This window comes from Mustela erminea, chromosome 3 (assembly GCF_009829155.1).
Source record: "Mustela erminea isolate mMusErm1 chromosome 3, mMusErm1.Pri, whole genome shotgun sequence".
NCBI lineage: Eukaryota > Metazoa > Chordata > Mammalia > Carnivora > Mustelidae > Mustela > Mustela erminea.
In genome coordinates, this window is record NC_045616.1 from 133,620,433 (window position 1) to 133,646,175 (window position 25,743).

Below are 25,743 nucleotides of genomic sequence, written 5' to 3' on the forward strand. Positions count from 1 at the left end.
AAATAGAATGGATTTAAAAATATATATGTATATATGTACCAATACATATACATACACTGGAAAATTATTCAGCTATGAAAAAGAAGGAAATCTTGCCACTTGTGACAACATGAGTGAAGTAAGTCAAATTGAGGAAGACGAATATTCTATAATATCACCTATATGTGGAATCTTAAAAAGCCAAGCTCACAGAAGCAAAGTAAAATGAGAGTTACCAGAGGCTGGAGTGGGGGACATGGAGATGTTGGTCAAAGGTACAAACTTCCAGTTATAAGATGAAAAAGCTTTAGGGGTCTAATGTACAGCATGGTCATTATGGTTAGCAATACTCTAACTAATATATACTTGAAAGTCGTAAAGAGAGTAAATTTTAAATGTTCTCACCACAAAAAAGAAGTCGAAATTATGTGAGGTGTTGGAGGTGTTAGCTAAAGATTTGATGGTAATCATTTTGTAATATATGGGTATATCAAATCAACACATGGACACCTTAAATTTTAAAAAACATTTTTAATTTTTAAAATTGTGATTGTATTAGGTCGGTGAGATTATGAGTGGTTTTGCCTCACAATTTTTTCTTTAATGTTTTTACATTTTTTTTTTAAACAAGGAACTATTCATGGAGCAAAGGCTTTCTTAGTAAATCTGTCACTAAGGGAATTAATTTAATAGTACACATCAATCAATCAATCAATCATATAAATGTTTTTCTTTATTTTTCCAGTATGATGGCGAAATCAGAGTCCTGTATTCGACCAAAGTTGCACCTTCCTTTACTTCCAAGAGGTGGGGCACCAGAGATCTGCAGGTGAAGCCTGGTGAATCTCTTGAAGTTATACAAAGCACCGATGATACAAAAGTTCTCTGCAGAAATGAAGAAGGAAAATGTAAGTCACTGCTTCCTTTTCGCCATCCCCGGTCGCCCCTGTTTTATTAACCTTGTTTGGTCTATGCTTTATGAATTGTGGCATACATTAAGAAACTAGAGATCGTGCTTCGTGGAAATCAATGTTATTTTATTTGAGTCCCTTTTCATCTCCCACCTGCTGTATTTGGCACTGTGGTGCCAAGTTCATGCCAAATTTGTACTTCTCAAAATGCCAATCTACAGACCACCAGCATCAGAAAACACTTTGTGTATTAAAATCACAGTTGCCTGGACCCGCCCTGAGCATGCTGAGTCATGAGTTCTGGGGAGCCAGACAGAATCTGTGACCCTCGCTTCTTCTCTGGCTTATTCCCGGGTACACCAGAGGGAGAAGCAGTGTGCTGAAGGAGTGAGTGGCTCTGGCTTGGGTCTGGTTTTGAGATTATATAGCGCACGGCACATCTAGAATTTCCAGTCTTCCTACCTTGCAGACTGATTGTTTTCAGTTCATACTTGGATACGCTTCATACACCGTAGTCTTCCTAATGAATATAAGAGAGTCTCCTGTCTTCTTTGATTTTGTGGGCTATTGAAACAGACAGAGGGACATCTTTTCCCTTTTGAAAAGGAAGCTTATTTCACTTAAAGACCAGGGAAGGGTAATTCAAAAGTATGCTTCCTCTATTTATTTTTTAATTTAATTTAATTCCAATTTAATTCCAGTGTTGTTAATGTGCAGTGTTATATTAGTTCCAGGTTGTAAAATATAGGGAGTCGCCACTCGCTACACCCCCACACCCCCCGGGACACACCCCAAGTGCATGCCTTCTTACCATGTCGTATTCCATGGGTTTACAAGAGAGTCCCTGTCTCTTTGACTTTATCGGCTATTAAAACCCACAGATGGAAATATTCTTGTCAGGTTTTAAAAGGAAGCTTATTTTACTTAAAGTCCAAGGAACAGCCATTCAAAATTACGTGTCCTTTATTTAAAAGCAAAGACTCAGTGTGGCTGCCCCCCTATCAGCTTGGTTAGTCTGTGTGGAAAACATGAACTCTGAGTCGAATTTTAATGACAGGAAGGTGACTCAGGGACAGGAACTGAAATGGGAGTTTTAAGAATAAAACCGGTGACTCAAGGTTGGGGAAATGGATCTAAAGTTATCATGGAGGAGGTGTGGTTGGCTTTTAAAAGGAGAAAATGAAATGTGGGTACAAAGGATAAAAGACACGAGTGGTGTAGTATTAAGGCTCAAAGGTCACAGTAGCTAATGTGTAAACAGTGCTCCAGCAGACAAAGCCCCCGTTCAGACTAGCATATGTGAGAATGTACCCCAAGGAATAGCTTTACATGCAGAAAAACTCCATGCGTTAAAAGGTCATCAAAAATATTAAAAAGTTTAAAAATTCAAAAAGTTTTAAATAGGTTATGATTAATATACCAGATTGAATATTTACACAGGACTATGATAATAATGTGAGGAAATTCTCATGGCACGATAGTAAGAGAAATAAGAAACCTGCTTCATGTGGAATAGGATTTATAGCCCTGGTAAAAAAAAAAATTATACAAATAAGAAACGAAGGGACACCACTGATAGCGGCTGATTGAGGTGATGAGCCTAAATGAACCTGTTTTCTTTCCTCTGGTTTCCAAATTATATCACATTTCTGACAAGAGAGAATTGTCCGAGGACTTGCCCTGTGGCCCTTTCTCTGGGGCACAAGCTTCAGACTTATCTTGCCATGCTGTCCTGAGAGTCTTATCTTTTGCAACCAATCCCATGTAAAGTCATCCCTCACGACTCCAACATGCACACCCATCACATGGGAATCTTGTCCAAAGTGCAGATTCTCATTCAGCGGGTCTGAGGTGAGGTATAACGTTCTGCATTTTCCCAAGCTGCCAGGGAATGGATACTGCTGGTGCAATGAACATACTCTTGTGTAACAAGGGTCCAAATGGCTTCATCAACAACCTGTATGGATATAGATGAGCCGGAAGAAGCAGCTCCAGAAATGGAAATGTGGAGGAGACTTATCTTTCTAGAAGCCAGAGACTCTTAAGCATGAGACAAACAGGAACTACTCAGGGATGATTCCGTAATGTGCTATCATTTCCTACTTGGACATCAGTAATTCTGAATACTCTTATGAATACTGGAGGGTTCCTGCCCTCTTAGAATTTATCATCTCTTGAAACTGAGAAGGGCAAACGTGTTAAATGCTGATAGGTCACAAGCAAAGGCTCCATGTAACTTCTATCATTTTTTTGTGGTGCAACACCAATGCACTTTACAATTCCCAAGCTCACAGATAACTAATTCACGTCATAGGTGGTTTGGAGACCATCTCAAACAGAATGGAAACCTGATGATTCTATCAGCAGTACTTGTGTAACTGTTGTTTTTTATTTAAAGACTCTTTGGACTGGGCTTTGTCTCAGCTTCTGCATTTAGGGAGTGATTCTGGGAATCTTATGAGCAAATGGAAAAGGAGACAGGAAAGGAAAGGCAGTCAACAAAGCCTTGTTATGGAAAAAGTTGCCACTTAGGTAATTGCAGCTTATACCAGCTGAGAACTCAGAGTGGCAGTGTTATCACATCCAATGAGAAACAAATTGGGGTATTGTTACACTAACGCCTGTCCATGCGGATTTGAAGTCTACTCCTGGGCAGGGGGCGAGCCATTTGGGATACTGAGCAAAGTGATGAAGAGCTCTGGAAGCCAGAGAAAATTGATCAGTTTAAAAAAAAAAAAATTGCAAGTGTTGTCCTTTGGAAGTTGGGTGAACCAAAAGGCACTGACATGTCGAGGTGAAGGTCTATGGGAAGACCACCTAGAGCATCTGCTGTTGCCTTTCATGTTGAGCTTTATTCCAAAATGTAATTATCATGTCTGCTTTATTTCACTTTTATTTTGCCAAATAGCCTGCTTTTCTTAATTTTTCTGAACCTCCTGCTTATTCCTTTCTTGAACTGGACCCTTGGCATTTTTAGTTTCCCTAATCTCTGATCCATTACTCAGGTGACTTCGATAGGATTTGGGAGGATTGTTGTGTGCATTTAACCCTCTTGAATCTAGATTTTTGCAATAGCCTTTCAAATGATATGTCTACCTTACCCTTGTTCTCAGCCAATCCACCTGCCACACTATTACTCAACTATTATTTTTTTAAAACACAAATATTGGGCACCTGGGTGGCTCAGTGGGTTAAGCCGCTGCCTTCGGCTCAGGTCATGATCTCAGGGTCCTGGAATCGAGTCCCGCATCGGGCTCTCTGCTCAGCAGGCTCCCTGCAGGCTCCTCCTCTCTCCCTCTGCCTGCCTCTCTGTCTACTTGTGATCTTTCTCTGTCAAATAAATAAATAAAATCTTTAAAAAATAAAATAAATAAATAAATAAATAAAAACACAAATATTATCTCTAGGCTATTATATAAAACCCTATAGATTTAGCCTCAAACCCATCAATTATCCTATGGGCAACCACCACTCCAAAATATATACTACTGACTTATCATTCCCTGAGTAAATTATGCTATTTCATCCTTCTATGCTGTTTTATTCTACTTCTAATGCCCATAATTGTCTAGTAAAAAACAATCCAGTTGGGACGCCTGGGTGGCTCAGTTGGTTGGACGACTGCCTTCAGCTCAGGTCATGATCCCGGAGTCCCGGGATCGAGTCCCGCATTGGGCTCCCAGCTCCTTGGGGAGTCTGCTTCTCCCTCTGACCTTCTCCTTGCTCATGCTCTCTCTCACTCTCTCTCTCTCAAATAAATAAATAAAATCTTAAAAAAAAAATCCATTTGTCTTCTAAAATTAGAAACACACCCATTCCATACTCCCCAGTCACCCATCACAATTTGTCTCTCAGGCCACACCATGCTACTACTTTTGTCCTTCTAATTGTCCTTCCTGTTTTATCAATTATTCGTATTAGACCCTGAGCTGGAGAGTAAATTCACTGAAATGTTGTCAACATTGTACTGCCAATCCTCCCACGGTACCTGGCACCTTGTTCGGGGCTTACTGAATTGAATGTAACAATCTGGAGATTGCAGTTGGAGAACCAGATGAAAGTCTGATATATAGACATGCATAAGAAGAAGTCTGCAGAGGAGTTTAACTTGTTAGGAGACAGAAGTTCTCTGTCTTGGTGTTAGTGATGTGGTTTTCTTGTGTATCATGTAGGAGGCTTTAAATCTTTCAGTTCCTTATTTCTACATCTGAATAGCTGTGAAGGCATTTGCGACCCAACACCATCGTAACCTTAACATCTTCCTTACTTTCCATTCATTAATCCATCAAAGAAAAGAAAGCATAGTTTACAAACTTAATTTGGAATGGTAGAAATTAGAAGAGAAAGTATTAACAACAATCTCTTCCCATTATGGAGTTGAGTACAAGCCACCCTTACAAGCATTATCACATTTGATCAATTATCCCACTGGCTTGTGGAAACACATATCGAAGAGGCATTGAAATCTTAAGTATGTATTTCTGGCACATTCCCAAATGTTTAGAATTTCTCTTTAATATTTGAGCGTATTCCACAACTCAATGTCTCATAAGCTATATGTTTCCCCACCTCCTGTAGGAAAATTTTCACAAAAAGTGTGGAAGGAGACATGAACTGAATTATATATGGTTAAAATGTTCTCTATTTTCTTTGGGCATCAAGGAAAGGGAATTTCAAATATAGTTTGGATTTTCTCAAATCCAATTAATCATTTCTTTGCTTAAATAATTCTGTTTTCAATTTTAAAACAGCAGATGCTCACTGAAGAAAATTTTCTAAATTCAGAAACTTAAAAGTCCCTGGATTTGAAGCCCTAGAAATCAGGAGAGAGGGACAGAGAGAAAGAAGACAAGGAGAGAGAACATTTTTATAACACGAGGCTAATAATTTATATTTCGTTTTATACACTGTGTTTTATTTTTTTCTTTCTGTAATATTATGAGCATGTCCCTTTGATGTCAGGCATTGTTTCACTTGCATGGGTAAGTCTGTGCAACATGATATTATTGTTTTTAACTGCATGAGGCCAAATTGAGTAAACTGAACTTCATTTCTGGACTTAGCTCACAACAAATGAAATAATAAAGAAATAACAAAAGTTGTCATTTTTATTAAGAAATTTGAAAATATCACAACAAAGATATTTTCAACTTTTCCAAAGATGATTTTTGTGTTTCCTTCATAATTTTGTATTCATGACTCCCTTCTTAAAGGTCAGTCAGTACTGAGAACTGGCACACGTGGGGGTTGGGTGTTACTTTCTTAATTAGCTCTATCCCACCACATATTTAAAAACACTTGTTTCAAGCCACTTTGTTCTGCTGTATGAATATGAAGTTTCCAAATAATCATTTTCATATTAGGTGTGAGAACCCCTTATGAGTCAGCACCCACAGTAAACATGGTGCCCATTCTACATAGCATGGAGCCACGATGACTTTTTTGCTTATTTCATTGTATTTTTCATTAATACTCCTTATGATGGATATACATGGAACACTGAAGCAAAGAGATCATTTTTCTACTGCAAAAAATGGGGGTGCCTGGGTGGCTCAGTGGGTTAAAGCCTCTGCCTTCGGCTCAGGTCATGATCCCAGGGTCCTGGGATAGAGCATGGGCCTCTCTGCTCAGCAGGGAGCCTGCTTCCTCTTCTCTCTCTGCCTGCCTCTCTGCCTCCTGTGATCTCTGTCTGTCAAATAAAAAAATAAATAAAATCTTTAAAAAAATGTTATTTCTAGGAACTATAAGGGAAAGATCATAGAAAATATAAAAATTCATAGTGGGTCACTTTTTTCAACACTGTCATGAATCAATCATGCTTTTAATCAAATGAAGTTTTAGAGATTTTTAAAGGTATTAGACAGTGAAACCCATGCTGTATTAAAAGTCATTAATCCTAGGGCGCCTGGGTAGCTCAGTGGATTAAGCCTCTGCCTTTGGCTCAGGTCATGATCTCAGGGTCCTGGGATTGAGCCCCATTTCGGGCTCTCTGCTCAGCATGGAGCCTGCTTCCCCCTCTCTCTTTGCCTACCTCTCTGCCCTACCTGTGATCTCTCTCTCTGTCAAATAAATAAATAGAAATCTTTTTTTAAAAGTCATTAATGCTGTAAAAATGCTATATAATAATAATTTTATAGCTAATGAGTCCCAAATTATAACATCATTTCAGGAAATTAATATAAAGCAGTACAGTACCATCCCACACTGCATCTCCTTGATACATTTTTCTTAAATAATATTCATAATTATTCATATTTATGTAGCTCACATGCAGAAGCAACAGTCACAGCAGAGCATTCAATGAAAAGAAAAGCCATTCCTTAGAGCTCTGGAACAACCAAGACATAGGAGGAAATGTAATAGGGGTTTGAGAACCTAAAAAATATTTTTTATAATTAATTTTGTGAAGACAGGTTATTAAGCTGTTTATCATAGTTATTAACTTCGGTCATGTAAAGGACTATTTAATGCTTAATTACTACAGACAGTTATTTATCCAGGTCTACACAATTTTAGCATACATGAGTTCTTAAAAGATTACCTAAAAGCAAAGGAAAATAAAAACCTTTAATTTCCAAAAATGGTGATTATATTCTCTTTGTTTTGTTCTTCATTTCTTTAAATTTCCTAAAGACTTTCTTTAAAAAAGAACAAAACAGGAATATATTTGATACTGTAGTAAGTCCAGTCTCTAGCAATAGCTTTAATTTTGTATGTATTTCTCTAATTTTGTATCTTCTAATATTAGTTCAGAGACATTCCAAAGCCTGAACAGCTCACAGAGATTTCCTTCACTGTCAAAAGCTTCAGCTCCTCCATGTCATTACTTTTAAATTATTAACTTAAAAAAAAATTTAAAAAAATTAAATAAATTAACTTAAACATGAATATCTCATGGGAACACTTATTATTGTATTCTTTTATTTTCCAATTTGTTTTAAGAAAAAAATGTAAAAAAAGAAAAGTAACAAAAGCAGAGCCACCGTTTCTAACTAATGGAAACAAAAAGTTTGGACTATTACTGTCTATAGAGAAATGTTCACATTTTATTTTAGCTCCAAACACCAGGACAGGTAAAGATAGATTTCAGTTATTGGGACCATGACATGAAATTCACAGTTCGTTCTGAAAACTTGTTATCTGCATAGATTTTTCTCTTTTGAGAGTCACACATAGAATTGATCTTTTTAGAGATGAGCTTATCCCCCTTTAAAAATTATGTTAAATTATGATATATACCCTAAATTTTTTAGAAGTCTGTTAACATGAAATGAATAAAAGAACTGTAGTATCAAAGGCAACCAAGGATATTAACTGTAGATGTTCTTACAGTAATAATTTTTGCTACTTTGGCTTTAACTGAAATAAAAAAGGAAGGTATAACGAGGTCTAACTTCTTAGAGTCTGAGAAAAATATTACATTTTTGTGCTTTTATCATTTTGACACATGCTTCATTATTTCCATACTACAGGAATTCAGAGATAACTTTCAGTTTCCTTTTCCAAATAGGATTCTAATAAAATTTTCATTAAAAAGGGGTGAATTTCTTGATAAAATATTTCAGTGGAGGTTTCTTTTTCACTCTGGAATATTTCAAGGGAAAGTTCATTTTCTTAAGTTTCAATCTAGAGTTTCATTTGCATGATCCCACTTTTTTAAAAAATGTTTTTGCATGTTAAATCAATGGCAATATGACATCATTCTGTTTATGTTAATATCATCTGTATTACTCTTTACTATGTTTATAATTTTTTACACATTTACCCTAATAAAAATTAGATCTAAAGTGGACCAAGCTCAATAGATTGACTCTGAAAGAATTTAGAGGCTGCATTGACAAGGCAATGAAAGCTACTAATCTCAAGCATATAGTAGAGTTTGGGTGCTAACACAAAACTAATAATTCCAAAGACTAGTAATATTAATTAAATGTCAACAGAAATTTTCTCAAAAAAAAAATAGTCTGTATGTTTTCTTAGGATTGTTTTGCATAATAGGGGCAAAGATAAGGTGCTTTAAAAAAACACTTTGTTTTTTTTGCATAAAGTATGGTCTACTTCCTACCTAACAGGAGAATCACTAGAATGCCTGCTGTGTGTTCTTCTAATAATGATTTGTATCATGAAAGATGAAAATGCACATGTCGACACTCTGTCAAATGGCAAAAGCAGTATGGAAGACCTTCCACGCTGAACTTGAGAACTATTTTGAGACCATTTAGAATGCATACTCCCCCAAGGAATTGCAAGATTGCTGATCTGCAAGGGGAGTTGAACAATTTCGACTCTATTCAATATAATAACATTTTAAAACTTAAGGCTTTGATCTGATGGTATTTGAAATACCTACATACAAACTATTTTTCTATTTAGAGAAACTATAAATTCTTCCTAGGACAGGGTCACATGGGTAACACTATGAAGAAATAGAGTAGAATTTGGAAAAGCCCTGTGCTACTACATGCAGTCGCTTGGAGAAGATAAATTGTTTATCTTTAAGGGGAAAGCTCGTAAATGGAGGAAAAGAGACTTGTAGGAGAGAGAAAAAAAAATAGAGAGAAAAGGAGAAGAAAGGGGAGAAAAGTGGACATGAATTAGAAAAATAGGTCGTATTTGGAAATAGAGTTATTCAGTATACTATATCACATTATATCAAAGCACATTACATTAGATATTCAATTCTATTTCACTTTCTTAAAAGAAACAGTAAAGATTATTCAAATCTGTACTATTAATAAAATTTCCTTTCTTTTTTTTTTTTCATAGATGGTTATGTTCTTCGGAGTTACTTGGTGGACAAGTAAGTTCATTTTCTTCTACTACTAATAAAGAGTATTATGTAATTCTTTAAGAAAGATTCCTAATATCATCTAAATAATATAATCTACTAAGCTGTCATAAATAAATTTTAAAACAATATGCTATACTAATATCAGTGTGGTACTACCCATCATAAAGTTAAGGTTTTCATAAAGTGTCACTCTTAAATAAACAAGAACTCTTCTCGTTAGTGAGTATACAGTTCATAGTCATAAACATTCATTTGAGACAGACATAGCAAAATTGGAGACAGGGGAAAACCACTAACACTTTCATTAAAATGTTGCCTTTCACTTACTGATAAATGCGGCTGGTTGAATTGAATTAATCAGGGACCGATTAATGTCTACACAGTAGGTACTAATGTCACTTGTTAGTAATTTGACCCCAACTGAGGGCTTTTCTTTATTAGGCATAGTAGAGTATTAAGTTGCCCTTTTGGTAGCATGCCAGAATAAAGATTGTCATCAATGATTCTCCTATTCTTATGAATAAGACGTTGTCACAGTCTGGTACTAGTGTTCTATGAGAGTTCCTCTCAGACGTTATAAGATTCTGTTCCAAGTATATCAGTGCACAAAGTGAACTCCACTATCAGGTGCATATGCCAACATAAAGATTTACAGAATTCTGCATAATAAAAAAATCAAGGAAGATTCACAAACAGTATCCATGAACAACCTGACGCCCATCAGAAAGAGACATATCAATGCTAATGCTTTGTCAGGAAACTAGTAAAGAGTGAAAAGAAAAATAATTAGAATACTTTTCTTTTTCTCAGAGCATTAATCACAATGGTAGGTAAGCACTTCTCTATTTTATGAAAGATACTAATTTCAAGGAACGACTATGTGGCAAGTAATCTTCATCAGTGATTATTAGAGGATGAGCAAGAGAGAAGTTAGAGAGTATAGTCTAAGTTATTATTGGTTCACCATCTGTTGAAGTGATTACTTAGCAAGTGTTTATTGAATAGATGATAGGAAAATCTGTCCTTTTTGCATTCGTATCAGATTTCCATTAGCTAAGGATTCCCTTAATCTCAGAGAAAGGATCCAAACAGAAGACAGAGGAAGCCTACAGCATCTGCCATAGTTGGCAGCAACTGGGAGGGCTTGCTGCTGTTTCCATGATAAAAGCAGAGATAGTACAGGGACCAAAAGTGAGTCTGGTCAAGGTGACAGTCACCTTACATTTCTGAACTTTGAAACTGTGTTCTACATTTCAAGCCTATATTTGCATTTACAATACTTCCTATTTTAATTACTTGTATATCTTTCTCTCCTCCATTAGATTATAAGATTCTTGAAATCGAAGCTTGCATTTTACCCATGTTTATATCTCCTCGTACATAGGAAGGACTTATTAAGTGTATAGAACAGAATATTTTACAAAGATTTGGGACCAAGCACAACCAAAATGTGTAAAAGTAGCCAGAACAATTATTATGCATCAGCCTATAACTATAAATATTTTTAGAATTATATAACATAAGAATCACCATACTAACCATATCTTGGCTACTCATTTTGAAACTAGTATTTATGTATTTTATAATTAATATTTATAAATTATTAGAAATGCAAAAATGATGCACTCATTTTTTAGGTCAAAATTATTCTATTTCTTTTTTTTTATATTATTCTCAGAGAATTAGGTTAAATGAATGAAAGATGGTATAGATGAATACAAAATTTCTTCCCACTTATAAATTCACATTTAACTTCTCACCTTTAAATGTTTAATTGTGTCATATAAGATCATATTACTAACTTTTTAATCTAGAGATTGCCTTAATGTTAAGAACATATTTTCTTTTAAAAAAATTATTTTCTACATTTACAGTGACGGAGAGATCTACGATGACATTGCTGATGGTAAGTCCCACATGGCACCCACCACTGAGAACAATAACAGTGAATTTACTGTTCTTATAAATACTAAAAATAGCTTGCTGGATTAATTAGAGCTTTTCAATCTGATCAGAATTTGAATCACTTGAAAATGTTAGGAAAGGTAAATGCTCTGGTATAATTTAAGAAATTATTTTTGCACACGACTGGAAATCAAGGAAGAATCTTGTTTATTTTCTTTGAAAACAAAAGTACAAAACTAATGTGAACTTTTCATTATACCATTAATCTTAATACAAATAACTTTCATCCTCAAAAATATGTATACTTGACCAATTAGTAGGTCAAGTATACATATTTTAATTCATAACCTGTAATACTCACTAATATTCTTTTAGCATCACATATTTATAAATTAATCTCAACTGAAGTGACGCATAGAATTACTCATGTGGCCTTTTAGTTTCCTTTTAAACTTATGATTCTTACTGATACTTAACAACTTCGATCTCATTTAGAAAACTACCAAAAAATACATTTAATTAAGTGCCAGATAAAATAATTCTGAGTCTCATTTTGATAAAAAATAAATCTGTCCAGGGCACCTGGGTGGCTCATTTGGTTAAGAGACTCCCTTAGGCTTAGGTCATGATCTTGAAATCCTAGGATCCAATCCCACATGGGGGTCCCTGCTTGGGGGCGGGGGTTTGGGGGGAGTCTACTTCTCCCTCTGACCCTCCCCCATCTCCTGCTCTCTCTCTTCCTCTCTCAAATAAATAAATAAAAACTTAAAAAAAAAAAAGAATAAATCTGTCCAGAACTTTGTTAGAATTATATACTGAACAATGTAAAGTAAATCCATATATGGTCTTCCATGTAACTACTTTTTACAAAGTGAGCCAATTCTACATTTTTCTACATTTTTTTTTTAACCCTAAACTGGGTGAGTGTGAATTACCCACATTTCTAGCCTTGGAAAGCTTAGAAGCTATGTGTTTTGTATAACTCTATTGAAATTTGTATTTTTTTTTTCAGGTTGCATCTATGACAATGACTAGGTCTCAGCCTTGTTCATTCTGCTCTGTTCATTTGATACCAAAATGAAGTCTGAATTTTAATTGACATGGGATTGGATATCATAGAAAATGGATGCATGCAACTACCTATTTACCATTCGCTATAAAACTCTGATTATGAAGTTTTAAAACTGTGGACTAGAAAATGATCTTAACATCTTGAGAGACTGCATCAGTGAGCTGTAAGAATTATGAAATATTCCATTTCTGGTTCAGCTACAGTTATGAAGGAACTTCTTGTAGACCATCAGGAGACAACCTCTCCTCTCTAAAAAGAAAGAAAAAATTAAGAAGAAATGACTGTGTTGTCTAAAGAAATATGAGGAGGAAGAATAAAGAAATATAAGGAAGAAAATATTAAAACATTCCACAAGATAGAAAACTATCGTTTGAACCTCTAATTGTGATTGTCTCTTATAGTCTTTATTCAAATCCTCTATCTTTAAAAGGGCACAACTGTCTCCTCTCTTGCTGGTGGGATCAATGTTCTAAAAATTACAGTGGCAGCAGAGTTTGTGTATAAAGATTGTCCCTGTTTGTTAATTGTGAATATGTTAATTATTTGATGAGAATGTATGCATTTAGTACACACACTTCAAATTAAAACTGTAGAAGAGTCAAAAATCGGTTTTCTTTTTGCAGACTCATCCACTAACAGTCGAATTATGTGCTCTGTTTAAAATACTGTTGGAACTAGAGTAGATAGGAATGAGGTCTACCCTAAAATTATGAAGAATGGAAGATGGACTTTGAAATTAATTAGGCTTTAATGGCACCTCTTCACTATGAAGACTCTTTTGAAAGTTTTTGCTCTTCAATTACTTCTGTGGAATTTTTTTTAAACCACTTTACTGGAAAGTTGGCCTAGTGTTTGGACTAGAATGTTTCCTACTCATACATACTCTTTCCCAAAGCACCTCCAAACAAAATATAAAGCATTTGGATTCCAAATGCTAAGAACACTAAACAACATGCTACAAAATGCAAGACTCCTAACACCCAAGAAAATAGCATGTTAAGTAGTTTTTTCTCAACTTCCAAAATAGGCAAATCCTAAAGCTGGCTCTACTACCAATGAACCATGATATGATATTTGGTGAACTAGTTTCCTCATCTGCAAATTACAGGATTAGATAAAATCAGTTTTTCCCAAAAATTTTATGACCAGTTACCTCAAACTTTTATAATCCTCCCCAACCCCAAATCCTGTATTTCAGAAGCCTTTGTGAATTTTTAAAACTCATTGATTAAATAATGATTAATGTATTTTCTGTATTTTAATATTTCAAAGTCTCATTGGAGCTTCTGAAGAGTGGCCCCACTGAATTGAAATCGTTTCAAATCATTGTAACCTCAGCCTTCATATGGGTAATTTCCATATGGGGTGTTAAATTTTGAAAATAGATCAGAAAGAAAGACAAATAGAAAGACAAGATGGAAGGAAGGAAGGAAGGAAAGAAAGAAAAGGAAGGAAGGAAGGAAGAGAGAGAGAGAGAGATAGAAGGAGAGAGAGAAAGAAAGAAAGAAAGAAAGGGCCTTCAACCTTTATTATTCAATTTATAGAGTCAGCAAGTCTGAGGCTCCACATTAGAAACCAATGATGTCCAAGTCCCCCTCCAATTATGAAATACTTTGATGTCTACTTTCTGATAGGATAAACCAGTATATGCTCATATGATGAAATTATTTTAATAGATAACTTACATGGTTCAAAAGTGTTTTTGTTTTTATTAAATTTGGTAGCAAATATACATAATACACTGACATATCTCCAGTTATTTTTTTCTCATTGAAAATAACATAAACTCAATATAATATCAGTTTTTAAAATTCCAAATTAAACCAGGAAACTATATTAGAGTTTTGGGTTATACACCAAGAAACAGACACATACAATGCCTACAAAAGAGGTATATAATAGATAATCATCTTAATATAAAAGGCATATTTGACATGTTAATTTTAATATATTAAGTATTATTTCTGCTGTAGTTTAATGTATAGAATTTTGTCATGTGAGAAGAGCTACAAATAAATAATATCTTTAGCAGATAACTTTGCTGCCTACTTCATCAAGGAATTGAGGTCCTCAACCTTTCTCTCCTGTAATTTGATCCCACATCTGCAGTCTTTCTTTAAGCCCGATCATTCCTGTTTTTGCTTCACCCTCAGAGGATGGAGTACCTCCTGTTTAAGACTAAACCTTACAGTAGTGTGCCTGATGCTTTTCTTCCTATTTTGAATGAAATTGAAAAAAACAAGCACAAGTCCCTTCAACTTCCAACAATGTTCAACCTCAGCCCATGTTCAGACATTATCCCAGGGAATAAGATACCACTCCTCAGAGCCATAACCTTTATCCAGTTTCTTCTTTCTTTCTCTGAAGTCTTCTTCATTCACAATTAACTAATTCTCTCTCGCTCACAAAGACCCTGCCCAACTTTTCCTCCTTTCTCTTCCTCTCTTCCTCTTCTTTAACTTCTTCCATTGTGCAGACTTCCTCCTCTGGACTTACAAACATACTGAAGTTCTTCTCATTCAAAAAAAACAAGAGAAAAACTTGCCTTGAATCCAAACATCTCTACATCGACTACAACCAATTTCTTTTCTTTCTTTTTTTTTTTTAAGATTGTATTCATTTATTTTCCCAGACAGAGACCAAAAGTAGGCAGAGAGGCAGAGAGAGAGGGGGAAGCAGGCTCCTTGCTGAGCAGAGAGCCCAATGTGGGGCTTGATCCCAGGACCCTGAGATCATGCATGACCTGAGCCAAAGGCAGAGGCTTAACCCACTGAGCCACCCGGGTGCCCCCCAGTTTCTATCTTCTATCTTTCTTTTCTCATCCCATTGTCTGAAAACGGTAGGGTGCATTTGACAACCAGGAGAATACTAGCCTCACAGACCCCCAGCTTTGGGAGGTTTAACTCACCAAAGATCCTGCCTTCTACACTCTGAAACCCATTTCCATAGCTGTGCCAACACCAGGCTTCCCACAGACTGCTCCCAGCCAATGACCAAGCATGGCAGTCCTGTTCTTGAAAGGTAAAGAAGCCCTCAGGTGGCAGCTGTGGTTTGAAATCTCCCCAACTACCTAGCAGAAACTTCCTTACCCTGCATAGTACTCTGAGATGCCTCTTCCCAACATTCCTCCCTCCCCTCTTCATTAGGGTCCGACTCCCATTGCTCCTCCGACTTTCCCTGGCTCCCTCCCCATTTCCTCTCACACATACATTTTTCCACTTTTTTGCAACATCAGCCACTTCGATGGGAAATCAGATGAAGCACGGACCACCCTATAGCTCTCCACCTTGCCAATAACAAGGGGCATTTTTGTGGGGGTGAGTGATGGACAAACCTCAGTTATTGTCTAGGACAGCCAGATTGCATTTATGTTAGAAACGCCAAATGCCCCCAAAAGGTCTAGCAGGAATAGGATCATAAAAAACTAAGGCTGCTGCACACGAACTACTCAGCATCTGATGGGATGCAAATACCACGGCCTGGAATAGAAATTTAAAGTCAAATCATGGTTGGGAATTTGCCCAGCTGAGAATAATATTCAATAGCTAATACAAGGCTATTTGTGGACAGGTTCTTAGTAGCAAAGAAGACGGAAATACCTCCTATCGCCACCTTATCTCAGTTCTTAGAAACAGATGTTTGAAATGATGTAATATTTTTCAAAAACTTCAGTTAACTTGATGAAGAATTATATTCAGGCATGTGAACTATCTCTTCCCTTTCAAACTCATGACCTTACACATGCCGTCAGATATGGAAGCTTGACTCTCCATCACCTCCCTGGGAGTGGTACTAGAGGTAAGACTTTTTAAGGTTGGATGAAATTTGGATTATTGTTCTTTAATTAATATGATATACTTGTTAGAGCTTTGCCCTATATGGGAGAAGCTGTGTTAAGAAAGAAACCGAAATGCTGTTGCCACCCACATGCCCCAGGGGACCGGAGGTTTGTGTTTTTTGTGGTTTTTTTTATTTTTGTTTTTGTGTTGTTCTGTTTTTGGTTTCTTGTCTTTAGTATGTATAGATCTAAAAGAGGTGCAGTAAGGTATCATGGTTACTAACCTCCAAGATCTAAATAAGAGTACGGGACTAGAAAACCAAAACCACAAGGTATTAAAAATTTTTGTGCGTTTGTCTAGAAGAGAAATAACAGAAAAAAATCTCTCCTATTGGTAACATAACTGTAGAAATAGAATACTTAGGAGGTATCTTAAGTTGGGTTCTCCCAAAAGCCGAGCTTGAGACTGGAATTCTTGTGTGAGGGATATGTTGAAGGGGCTCTGCAGGGGAAAAAAAAAAAAAAGAATCTGCAAGAATGAGGAAGCAGGATAGTACAAGGCAAGAAATTGGGCTTGGGCCAAGATGCGGATCTATCTGCAGCCCATGCTTAGCCTGATTTCGGAACAAAAAGTTGGAGCAAGAGGGGCTCCATCGAATTACCCCATCCCCCGAAGGCAAATGATGTTATGAGCACAGCGTGTTAAATGCAACTGATGAATTACTGAACACTGCATCTGAAATTAATGATGTACTTTGTTTTCTAACTGAATTTAATTTTTTTAAAAAGAAATATTGAATTAGAAAGAAAGCAAATGATCAGTTGAGGACTAAATCTGGGAGCTGAAAATTATCCTAAGATTCTATTGCGACAAAATTTTGGACTAAGGGACGAATATTTCTGTTTTTTAAATGTTCCTAAGACAAGATACATCACTATTGGGGAAAAACAAAAAGAAGGAGAAGGAGGAGGGGGAGAAGGGAGAAGGGAAAAGGAAGAAGGGCTCCATTGAGTCAGCTGCCCTGAGGCAAGGGAGCTGGGCTTTTTATCTTTTCATCAGCAGTCACTGGCTACCAGATGCTTCCTCCCCCAATCTCAGTCTCCTTGTGTCTGCCTGTGCCTCACTGGGCTGAGAGAAATTCTCTGAAGGTTCAGCTGTGACTTTCAGCAACCAGTCCTTACAACAGCTGAGGGATGGGTGCACCTGCCTGTAAAAGTTACCAAGGGTAGATCAGAAGTAAATTTCCTGCAGAAATAGTGGGCTCTCTCATCAAATAGGAAGGGACATAAACACTTGTATTTTATGGACCAAACACTAAAGATGGCCTTCCTCACATCATTAAGGGGTTGTCCCGGCTTGTCAAGGTCCTGTAAGCGTCCTGAATCATTTCAGCGTCAATATCACCTAAGTCACCAAATTTTACACTGACAAGTACATTGAGAGGCAGTTGAAAGATGAATGTTCATTATAAGTCTAGTTGTTATTATTCTATGTATCTCACTCATATATTCAAAAGGTAAAATCATCCAATCTCAGTATTTGAGTCAATTCCATATATGTGCTGCCTTGTCACTGTCATTCTCACCATCCATTAGCATCTGTTGAGCACCTACTGTATGCTAGACACTGTGCTGAGTGCTGTGAATCTTTTTCTATTTAAACCCTCTGTCAACTCTATCAAGTCAGGCTCAAAGGAAATGAGACTTAGATGTGACATATGCTTTACTCAAGTTTCATGAACATGTTCAAGGTCTTATTATTGTGATGTCCTGTTTTCTAGGTGTATGATACACACTTCTCCCACTCCCGAGTAATAATAATAATGATAATGAAAACTGTTAGTGAGATACAAAGAAGCCAGGATTTAGGAAAATTGTTGGTTCTTTTTCATTACCATGTTGATGACAAGTAGAAGTGTTAGTGTTGACTAAGGTACAGAACCAGTTTCAAGAGAGAGACTTATAAGACTAAAAGATATATTTAATTAATGTTAAATTTAGAGACTATGAGCTGTGAAGTCTATCATAACTTCAGGGGGAAAATGGTAACAATGTATCATGATTGACCCTTTAACTGGCATACCAGAAGTTACAGTGGTATCATCCTTCAAACTAGTCAATTATAAGTCTCTAGACTTATTTCACTGGTTTACAGGGGATAGGATTTATTATTATTCCAGAAAAGAAGGAATTCCACTTTCAAATTTGCCTTTAGTACTTGGGAAAATTTTACTTGTAGTCTCTTTGTTGTCAAAAGATCATAAATATTTATCCTTTGAAAATGGATTTGATTTTTACAAACAGCTTAAAACCAGCTAAAACCCCATCTGGTGTATAAGGTGAGTGAACAAACAGGGCAATGTTTTGTGAAATTGAGTTATGACCAATTAATGACCATTCTGTGCTCATCATAAATTCCCTCTAATCTTTCTTAGTATCAAAAAATAAATTTTAGGGGCGCCTGGGTGGCTCAGTGGGTTAAGCCGCTGCCTTCGGCTCAGGTCATGATCTCAGAGTCCTGGGATCGAGTCCCACATCGGGCTCCCTGCTCAGCAGGGAGCCTGCTTCCTCCTCTCTCTCTGCCTGCCTCTCTGCCTGCTTGTGATCTCTGTCTGTCAAATAAATAAATAAAATCTTTAAAAAATAAATAAATAAATAAATAAATTTTAGTGCATATTTAATTTTTCAGTTTATAACACTAATATAAAAGTTTCGCATTTCCCCTCAGTCACCTTTCAAATATGAATTTTCTCCTTAAATAGAATACTATGAATACATTAAAAGATCCCTGTATATGTCATCACAATTTTACTCCTTTCTTCCCTCGTTCTCAGAGAAAACCAGCACCTGATTTTGGTGTTTCTGATTCCCTTATATTTGCTTATACTCCCTTACATAGGTATATATCTTTTAAAATGTTTCAAGTATTATTTTTTTATATCTTAAAATTTGATATGACTCGTATCATACTGTCTGTGCTTTTCTACCATCTGTTTTTGACACTTCTCATTTTGTTTGGGAAAGGCAGAGCAAGAATTCTACTAAATGAAAAAAAAAAAAAAAGCACAGATATCTCTGTTTTTCTACTAAGGTCATGTTAGCAGGCACCTGTGTGGCTCTCAATCCATTAAGCATCTGTCCAGGCTCAGGTCATAATTCCAGTGTCCTGGGAACTAGCCCCTCATCGGGCTCCCTGCTCAGAGAGGAGTCTTCTCCCTCTGCCCCTCCCCCTGCTTGTGTGCTCTCTCTCTCTCTCTAATAAATAAATAAAATCTTTAAAAAAAAAAAAAAAGTCATGCTAGGTTGTTTCCAACCTCTGCTATCGTAAACAATGTTGCTATGGACATTCATGTTGGAATTTCCCCAGCCATATGAGGGTTTCTCTACGGCAAATGCCCCAAATTGGAACTGCTCAGTGGTAGAATATGCAGATGCTCCACTTGAACAGGTACTCCCTGATGCTTTTTGTGTCTTATTTTAGAAACTCCTTACCTTACCAGCCCATGAAGATATTCTACATTTTCTTCTAAAAATTTGAAAGTTTTGCTTTCACTTTAAATTCTTTGAACCTATCTGGAAATGTCAATCTTTTTTCTGCTCAGGCAAGCAGTTCCTCCCAACCATTTTTTTGACTGGGCTCACCTTTTGCACAATATGCAAAGCCAGCTCCATATCATAACGTCGAAGTTCCCTTTATGCCTGCATCTGCTGTGAGACTCACTCCTAGGACCACACCACTGTCTTCATTTCCAGTATGGTCACGCTGAGCATGGCTCGCTATTTGACCAGATAATTTCAAGTCTTCAAGAACTTTTTACAGAAAGTCCAGACTTCAGTAGCATCAGTATAGTACTAAAAGAGGATTCATAATAATTTCTAAATTCTCGTAACTGTGGCAGCACTTTTTAAATTAATTACTATTAGAAGGAGTTAGTAAAGGTAAAAAAAAAAATTGTTCAGAAAAATTCATGCAGAATATTAGACATAATTTGTGAAAACGTAAAGTAGCAAAATATTCTTCCAAAAAAAAAAAAAATCATTTATCTGATTCCATGTTGACCAAGTACCTTCTGGTTACTAACTCAGTTTACCAAGTGTATCTGGAAAGAGGGTACTGTGAGGGGGGCCTGGGTGGCTCAGTCGTTAAGCGTCTGCCTTTGGCTCCTCGATTGATCCCAGGGTCCCCAATTCAGCCTGCCAGAATCCGGCTCCCTGCTCAGAGGGGAGTCTGCCCCTCCCTCTCCTGCTCCCCCTGCCTGTGCTCATTCTCTCTCTCTCTATCCCTGTGTCAAATAAATAAATAAAATCTAAAAAGAAAGAAAGAGAGAGAGAGAGAGAGAGAGAAGGAAGGAAGGAAAAGAAAGAAAGAGGGAAGGGGAAAAGGAGGAAAGAAAGAGGATACTGTTAGAATGGAAACAGATACTTCGGTCTGAGAAAGTTAATCCACTTACAAACTGCTTCCTTAAATAAAAGATCCTCATGGATATATGTTATAGTGGGACCTTCAGGAAAATTCTAAAATAGTTTATGAAAACCACTGGCACCAACCATGTAATGACGTTTCCTTCTTTTGAGAACATAGAATCTCACAGCATGTGACCTTTGTTTTTCACATTGGCTCAGCCGTGGTCCCATAGCTCCTCTCTTAATTGACAGATGGATCTCTACATTGATGGTGAGTAAAAACACAAGCCAACTACTTTTTGGATACTCTTTCCTAGGGAAACCTGCTTACTTCCTCTTCTGTGCTTGCTCTTTTCAATACATCTCTTCATAAGAAAATCAAGTTTGAATAGTATTCATCAGGACAGGAGTGTGCCTAAATCAGCAATAATTAAGGAAGTGTGTTGGAATCTCCCACTGTGATGACCAGCGAGTTGATTTCTCTATTTCTATGACTTATTGAGACTATTATTAAGTACACATGAATTTGTCATTTGAAGTCTTCCTTATTAAGCCTTTTTCACTACGTTGCAACAGGTTTTTGACCGTCTGTTTTCTTTGATATTAATACAGCTACTGAGCTGTCTGTTACCTTATACACAATTTCCATCTTTTCATTTTTAATTTTTTTATTTTAGTATATTTCTAGGAAACACCGTATAGTTGGATTTTTTAAATTAATCTAACAATTTCTTCCTTTTAACTGATAAACTCACAAGTAAATATTCCATCCATGTATACATATTTACAATTGTTTCCTATTTCACATTGTTCTTTCTATTTGTAAGGTTTCTTTCTATGTCTCTTTGTTCTCCTCTTTGTCCTTTTTGGGGGTTGATTGATTTCTTCCTTTCTTGATGTTCTGCCTGCATTCCCTTCACCCCATTTCATTGATGTGCACGTTCTATACTCTATATTTTATTGCTCTTCTTTTAGTGGTTCTCCTTATATTTTTTTCTGCATACTATACAAAGTCTTAAGTTGATCAGTTATTTAAGTCCTCTCTCAAACAAATGAGAGCTTTGGAATTGTTTAACTAAGATTACCTACTCCTTGGGGTGCCTGGATGGCTCAGTGGGTTAAGCCTCTGCATTCGGCTCAGGTCATGGTCTCGGGGTCCTGGAATCGAGCCCCGCATTGGGCTCTTTGCTCAGCAGGGAGCCTGCCTTCCCCTCTCTCTCTGCCTGCCTCTCTGCCTACTTGGGATCTCTCTCTTGGTCGAATAAATAAATAAAATCTTCAAAAAAAAAAAAAAAAGACCACCCACTCCTTAATGGCAAGCTACTACTGTCAAGTATTTTCTTTCCTTTTAATCCCCAATGTTTAAATATTATTATTAAATGCAGACTACATTTACTTAAATATGTCTACGTGATTAACCAATTTCTTTACTCATCACTGTTTCTTATATTTTAGACTACCTTTCCAGGGCCATTTTCTTCTTCTTGAAATATATATAATGAAAGCTTTAATAGTCATGTCTTTTGGAGGTAAACACTGCCATTTTGTGATTATCTAAAAATGTCTTAATTTTTCATATTATTTAAAGTCAGATTTACTTTTTTTTAGGTACAGAAATTTTGGTTGACAGTTGTTTACCACTTGTTACCACTTTGTTACCACTTTAAAGATAATTTTTCTATCTCCTGGCATCTATTTTATCTGCAAAGGAGTCTATAATTATTCCAATTGTAATTCTTGTGGGTTGTCTTTCTTCTGCAACTGCTTTTAAGATTTATCTTTGTCTTCACTACATAGTGTCTAGGTGTGGATTTCCTTTTATTATCCTGATTGGCATATATTTTCCCTCCCATAATTGCTAATTTTGTCTTTCACAGATCCTAGAAAACGTAAGCTATAATCTCTTTAAATATCACATCTTTTTTATCTTCTCCATTATTTCCTTCTGGAAAACCTATTAAAGTATGATAGAGGGTCGCCTAGGTGGCTCAGTGGGTTAAAGCCTCTGCCTTCGGCTTGGGTCGTGGTCTCAGGGTCCTGGGATCGAGCCCCATATAGGGCTCTCTGCTCAGCGGGGCGCCTACTTCCCCCTCTCTCTGCCTGCCTCTCTACCTACTTGTGATCTCTGTCTGTAAATAAATAAATAAAATCTTAAAAAAAAAATAATGTATGTTAGACATTCTCATACTACACTCCCTATACTTTCTATCCCTTGGAACAATGATTTTGTTATTTTCATTTTTTTACTGATGTAGAAATTATGTACATATCAATTTGACCCTTTAAATACATAGTTCTGAAAGTTTAACAAACACACAGTGTCACAGAACCACCACTCTAAATAAAATACAGAGCCATTTCATCATTCTAAAAATTTTCCTGTGCCAATTTGTCATTAATCAAAAGTAAAGTCAACAAAAGGAAAATATACAATTAGGACTACATCAAAATTAAAAGCTTCTACACAGCAAAAGAAACCATCAACAAAAATGAAAAGGCAACCTATGAAATGGGAGCAAATATTTGCAAACTACATGTCTAATAAGAAGTTAATATCCAAAATGTACAAGGAACTCATATTGCTCACTAGCAAATAAACAAAAGAAACCAAATCAAACCCAAAACAGAACCAAAAAATAAATAAATAAATAACCCAATTTAAAAATGAGCAAAGGATGTCCAAAGACATTTTTCCTAAGAAGACATACAAATGGCAAAAAGTACATGAAAACATGCTCAACATCACTAATCATCAGGAAAAGTAAATGAAAACCACAATGGACTATTACCTCACACCTGTTAGGATGTTTATTATCAAAAGGACAAGAGATAAGAAATACTGGCGAGGAAATGAAGAAAAAAGAAATTCGCATGCTGTTGATGGGATCATAAACTTGTACAGCCAAGATGGAACACAATATGCAAGTTCCTCAACAAATTAAAAATAAAACTACCATGTGATCCAGCAATTCCATTTCCGGGTGTATATCCAAAGGAAACAATTCATTATCTTAAAGAGATACCTGTGCTCTCATGTTAATGCAACACTATGCTCAATAACCAAGGTGTAAAAACAATGTAAGTGTCTTTCTACATCTAATAATATTTATCATTTATCATTCAGTCTTTAAAAAGATGAAAATCCTGCCATTTGCAACAACATGAATGAAATTGGAGGGCATTATGCTAAGTGAAATAAGCCAGACAGAGAAAAACAAATACTGCAAGATCCCACTTACATGTGAAATCCAAAAACCAAACCCATAGAAACAGAGAGTAGGTTGGTGATTGCCAGGAAGTGGAGGGTGAGGGAAACAGAGAGAGTCTGGTGAAAGGCTACCATCTTCCATTTAGAAGAGGAATATTGTCTGGGGCACCTTGGCTGGCTCAGTCCGTGGAGCATGTGACTTTTGATCTTACGGTGGCGAGTTTGAGCCCCATGTTGGGTGTAGAGACTATTTTAAATAAATAAATTAAATTTAAAAAAAGAGGAACAAGGTCTGAGAAACTAATGTATAATATGATGACTATAGTGATAATACCATATTCTGTAATTGAAATTCGCTGAAACAATAGAACTTAAGTGCTTACTTAAGTGCTTAATTTAACTTACTTAAGTGCTCTCAACAGCAGTTAACAGCAACTCTAACGTAAATACCTGAGGTAAGGGAGGTGGTGTTAGTAAGCTTGATGGTAGAAATCCTTTTATTTGTTAAACATACTTCAATTAAAAAAATTTCTCAATCTGCATTTTGTCTTTTTATTCTCTTAAAATTGTCTTCCCAAGAATAAAGCTTCTTCCTTTTTTAAAAAAAATATTTAATTTATTTATTTGACAGAGAGATCACAACTGAGCAGAGAGGCAGGCAAAGAGAGGGGGAAAGCAGGCTCCCGGCTGAGCAGGGAGCCCGATGTGGGTGGGGCTTGATCTCAGGACCCAGAGACCTGGACCTTAGCTGAAGGCAGAGGCTTAACCCACTGAGTCACCCAGGTGCCCCCAAAACTTCTTCCTTTTGATGAAATCCAGTCTATCCATTTTTCTCTCATACCGACCACGCTTCCCATGTCCTATCTAAGAAATCTTCACCTCACCCAAGATTACAGATTTTTTTCCTGTTGTCTTCTAGAAGTCTTGTGGGTTTGAGTTTTGTATTTAGATCTATGATCCATTTTGAGTTAATTTTTATTTAGAGTGAGGTGTAGATCAAGGCTCATTATTTATTATAAGGCTACCCAAGTGATCTAACACCATTTATTGAAAGACTATGCTTTCTCCATTGAATTGCCTTTGTAGCTTTGTCAAAAATTAATTGAAGATATAGCTATAGATAGAGATAGAGACAGATGATATAAATACAGGTGTGGAGAGATAGATCTGAGCTCTTTATTTCTGTTCAATTCACTGACATCTAAAATTACCCTGACTTCTCCATAGCTTTACAGTAAATACTAACAATAAATACTGTGGGTCTGCCTACTTCATTCTTCCTCAGTATTGTGTTGGTTATTGTATACTTTTTATCTATCCATATCAACTTTAGAATCATTTTGTTAATACCTACAAAATAACTTCTTGAATAAGCTTTGGTATTTTGTACCTTTAAAGGAATTTGTCTATTTGTCCTTTCAATATCTGTTGGGTTCCATAGTAATATCCTAACTTTCTCTTTTGATATTGTGATTAGTAGCTTCTTTCTTTCCTTTTGATTAGTTTGGCTAGAGATTCATCAATTAGTTATTTCAAAGAAACAGCTTTTTATTTCATTTTTTTTTTCATTGACTTCCCTTTACTTGCTTTGGATTGAATTGGCTGTTCTTTTCCTAGTTTCTTTTTTTCTTTTTTTTTTTTTTAAGATTTTATTTATTTATTTGACAGAGAGAGATCACAAGTAGGCAGAGAGGC

General features: G+C 36.2%; 1 protein-coding gene across 3 annotated transcripts in view; it reads left to right on the forward strand.

The window, feature by feature from the left end:
* The window catches only part of FYB1 (FYN binding protein 1), a 152,171-nt gene extending 137,477 nt beyond the window's left edge, over nucleotides 1–14,694 (forward strand). For all 3 annotated transcript variants that reach the window (XM_032337555.1, XM_032337557.1, XM_032337556.1), the window contains 4 exons: nucleotides 725–887; nucleotides 9,657–9,690; nucleotides 11,556–11,587; nucleotides 12,599–14,694. In XM_032337555.1, the coding sequence (XP_032193446.1) occupies nucleotides 725–887; nucleotides 9,657–9,690; nucleotides 11,556–11,587; nucleotides 12,599–12,621 (252 nt within the window). In that variant the 3' untranslated portion in view covers nucleotides 12,622–14,694. The remainder of the gene's footprint in view (nucleotides 1–724; nucleotides 888–9,656; nucleotides 9,691–11,555; nucleotides 11,588–12,598) is intronic.
* Nucleotides 14,695–25,743: the final 11,049 nt, after the last annotated feature.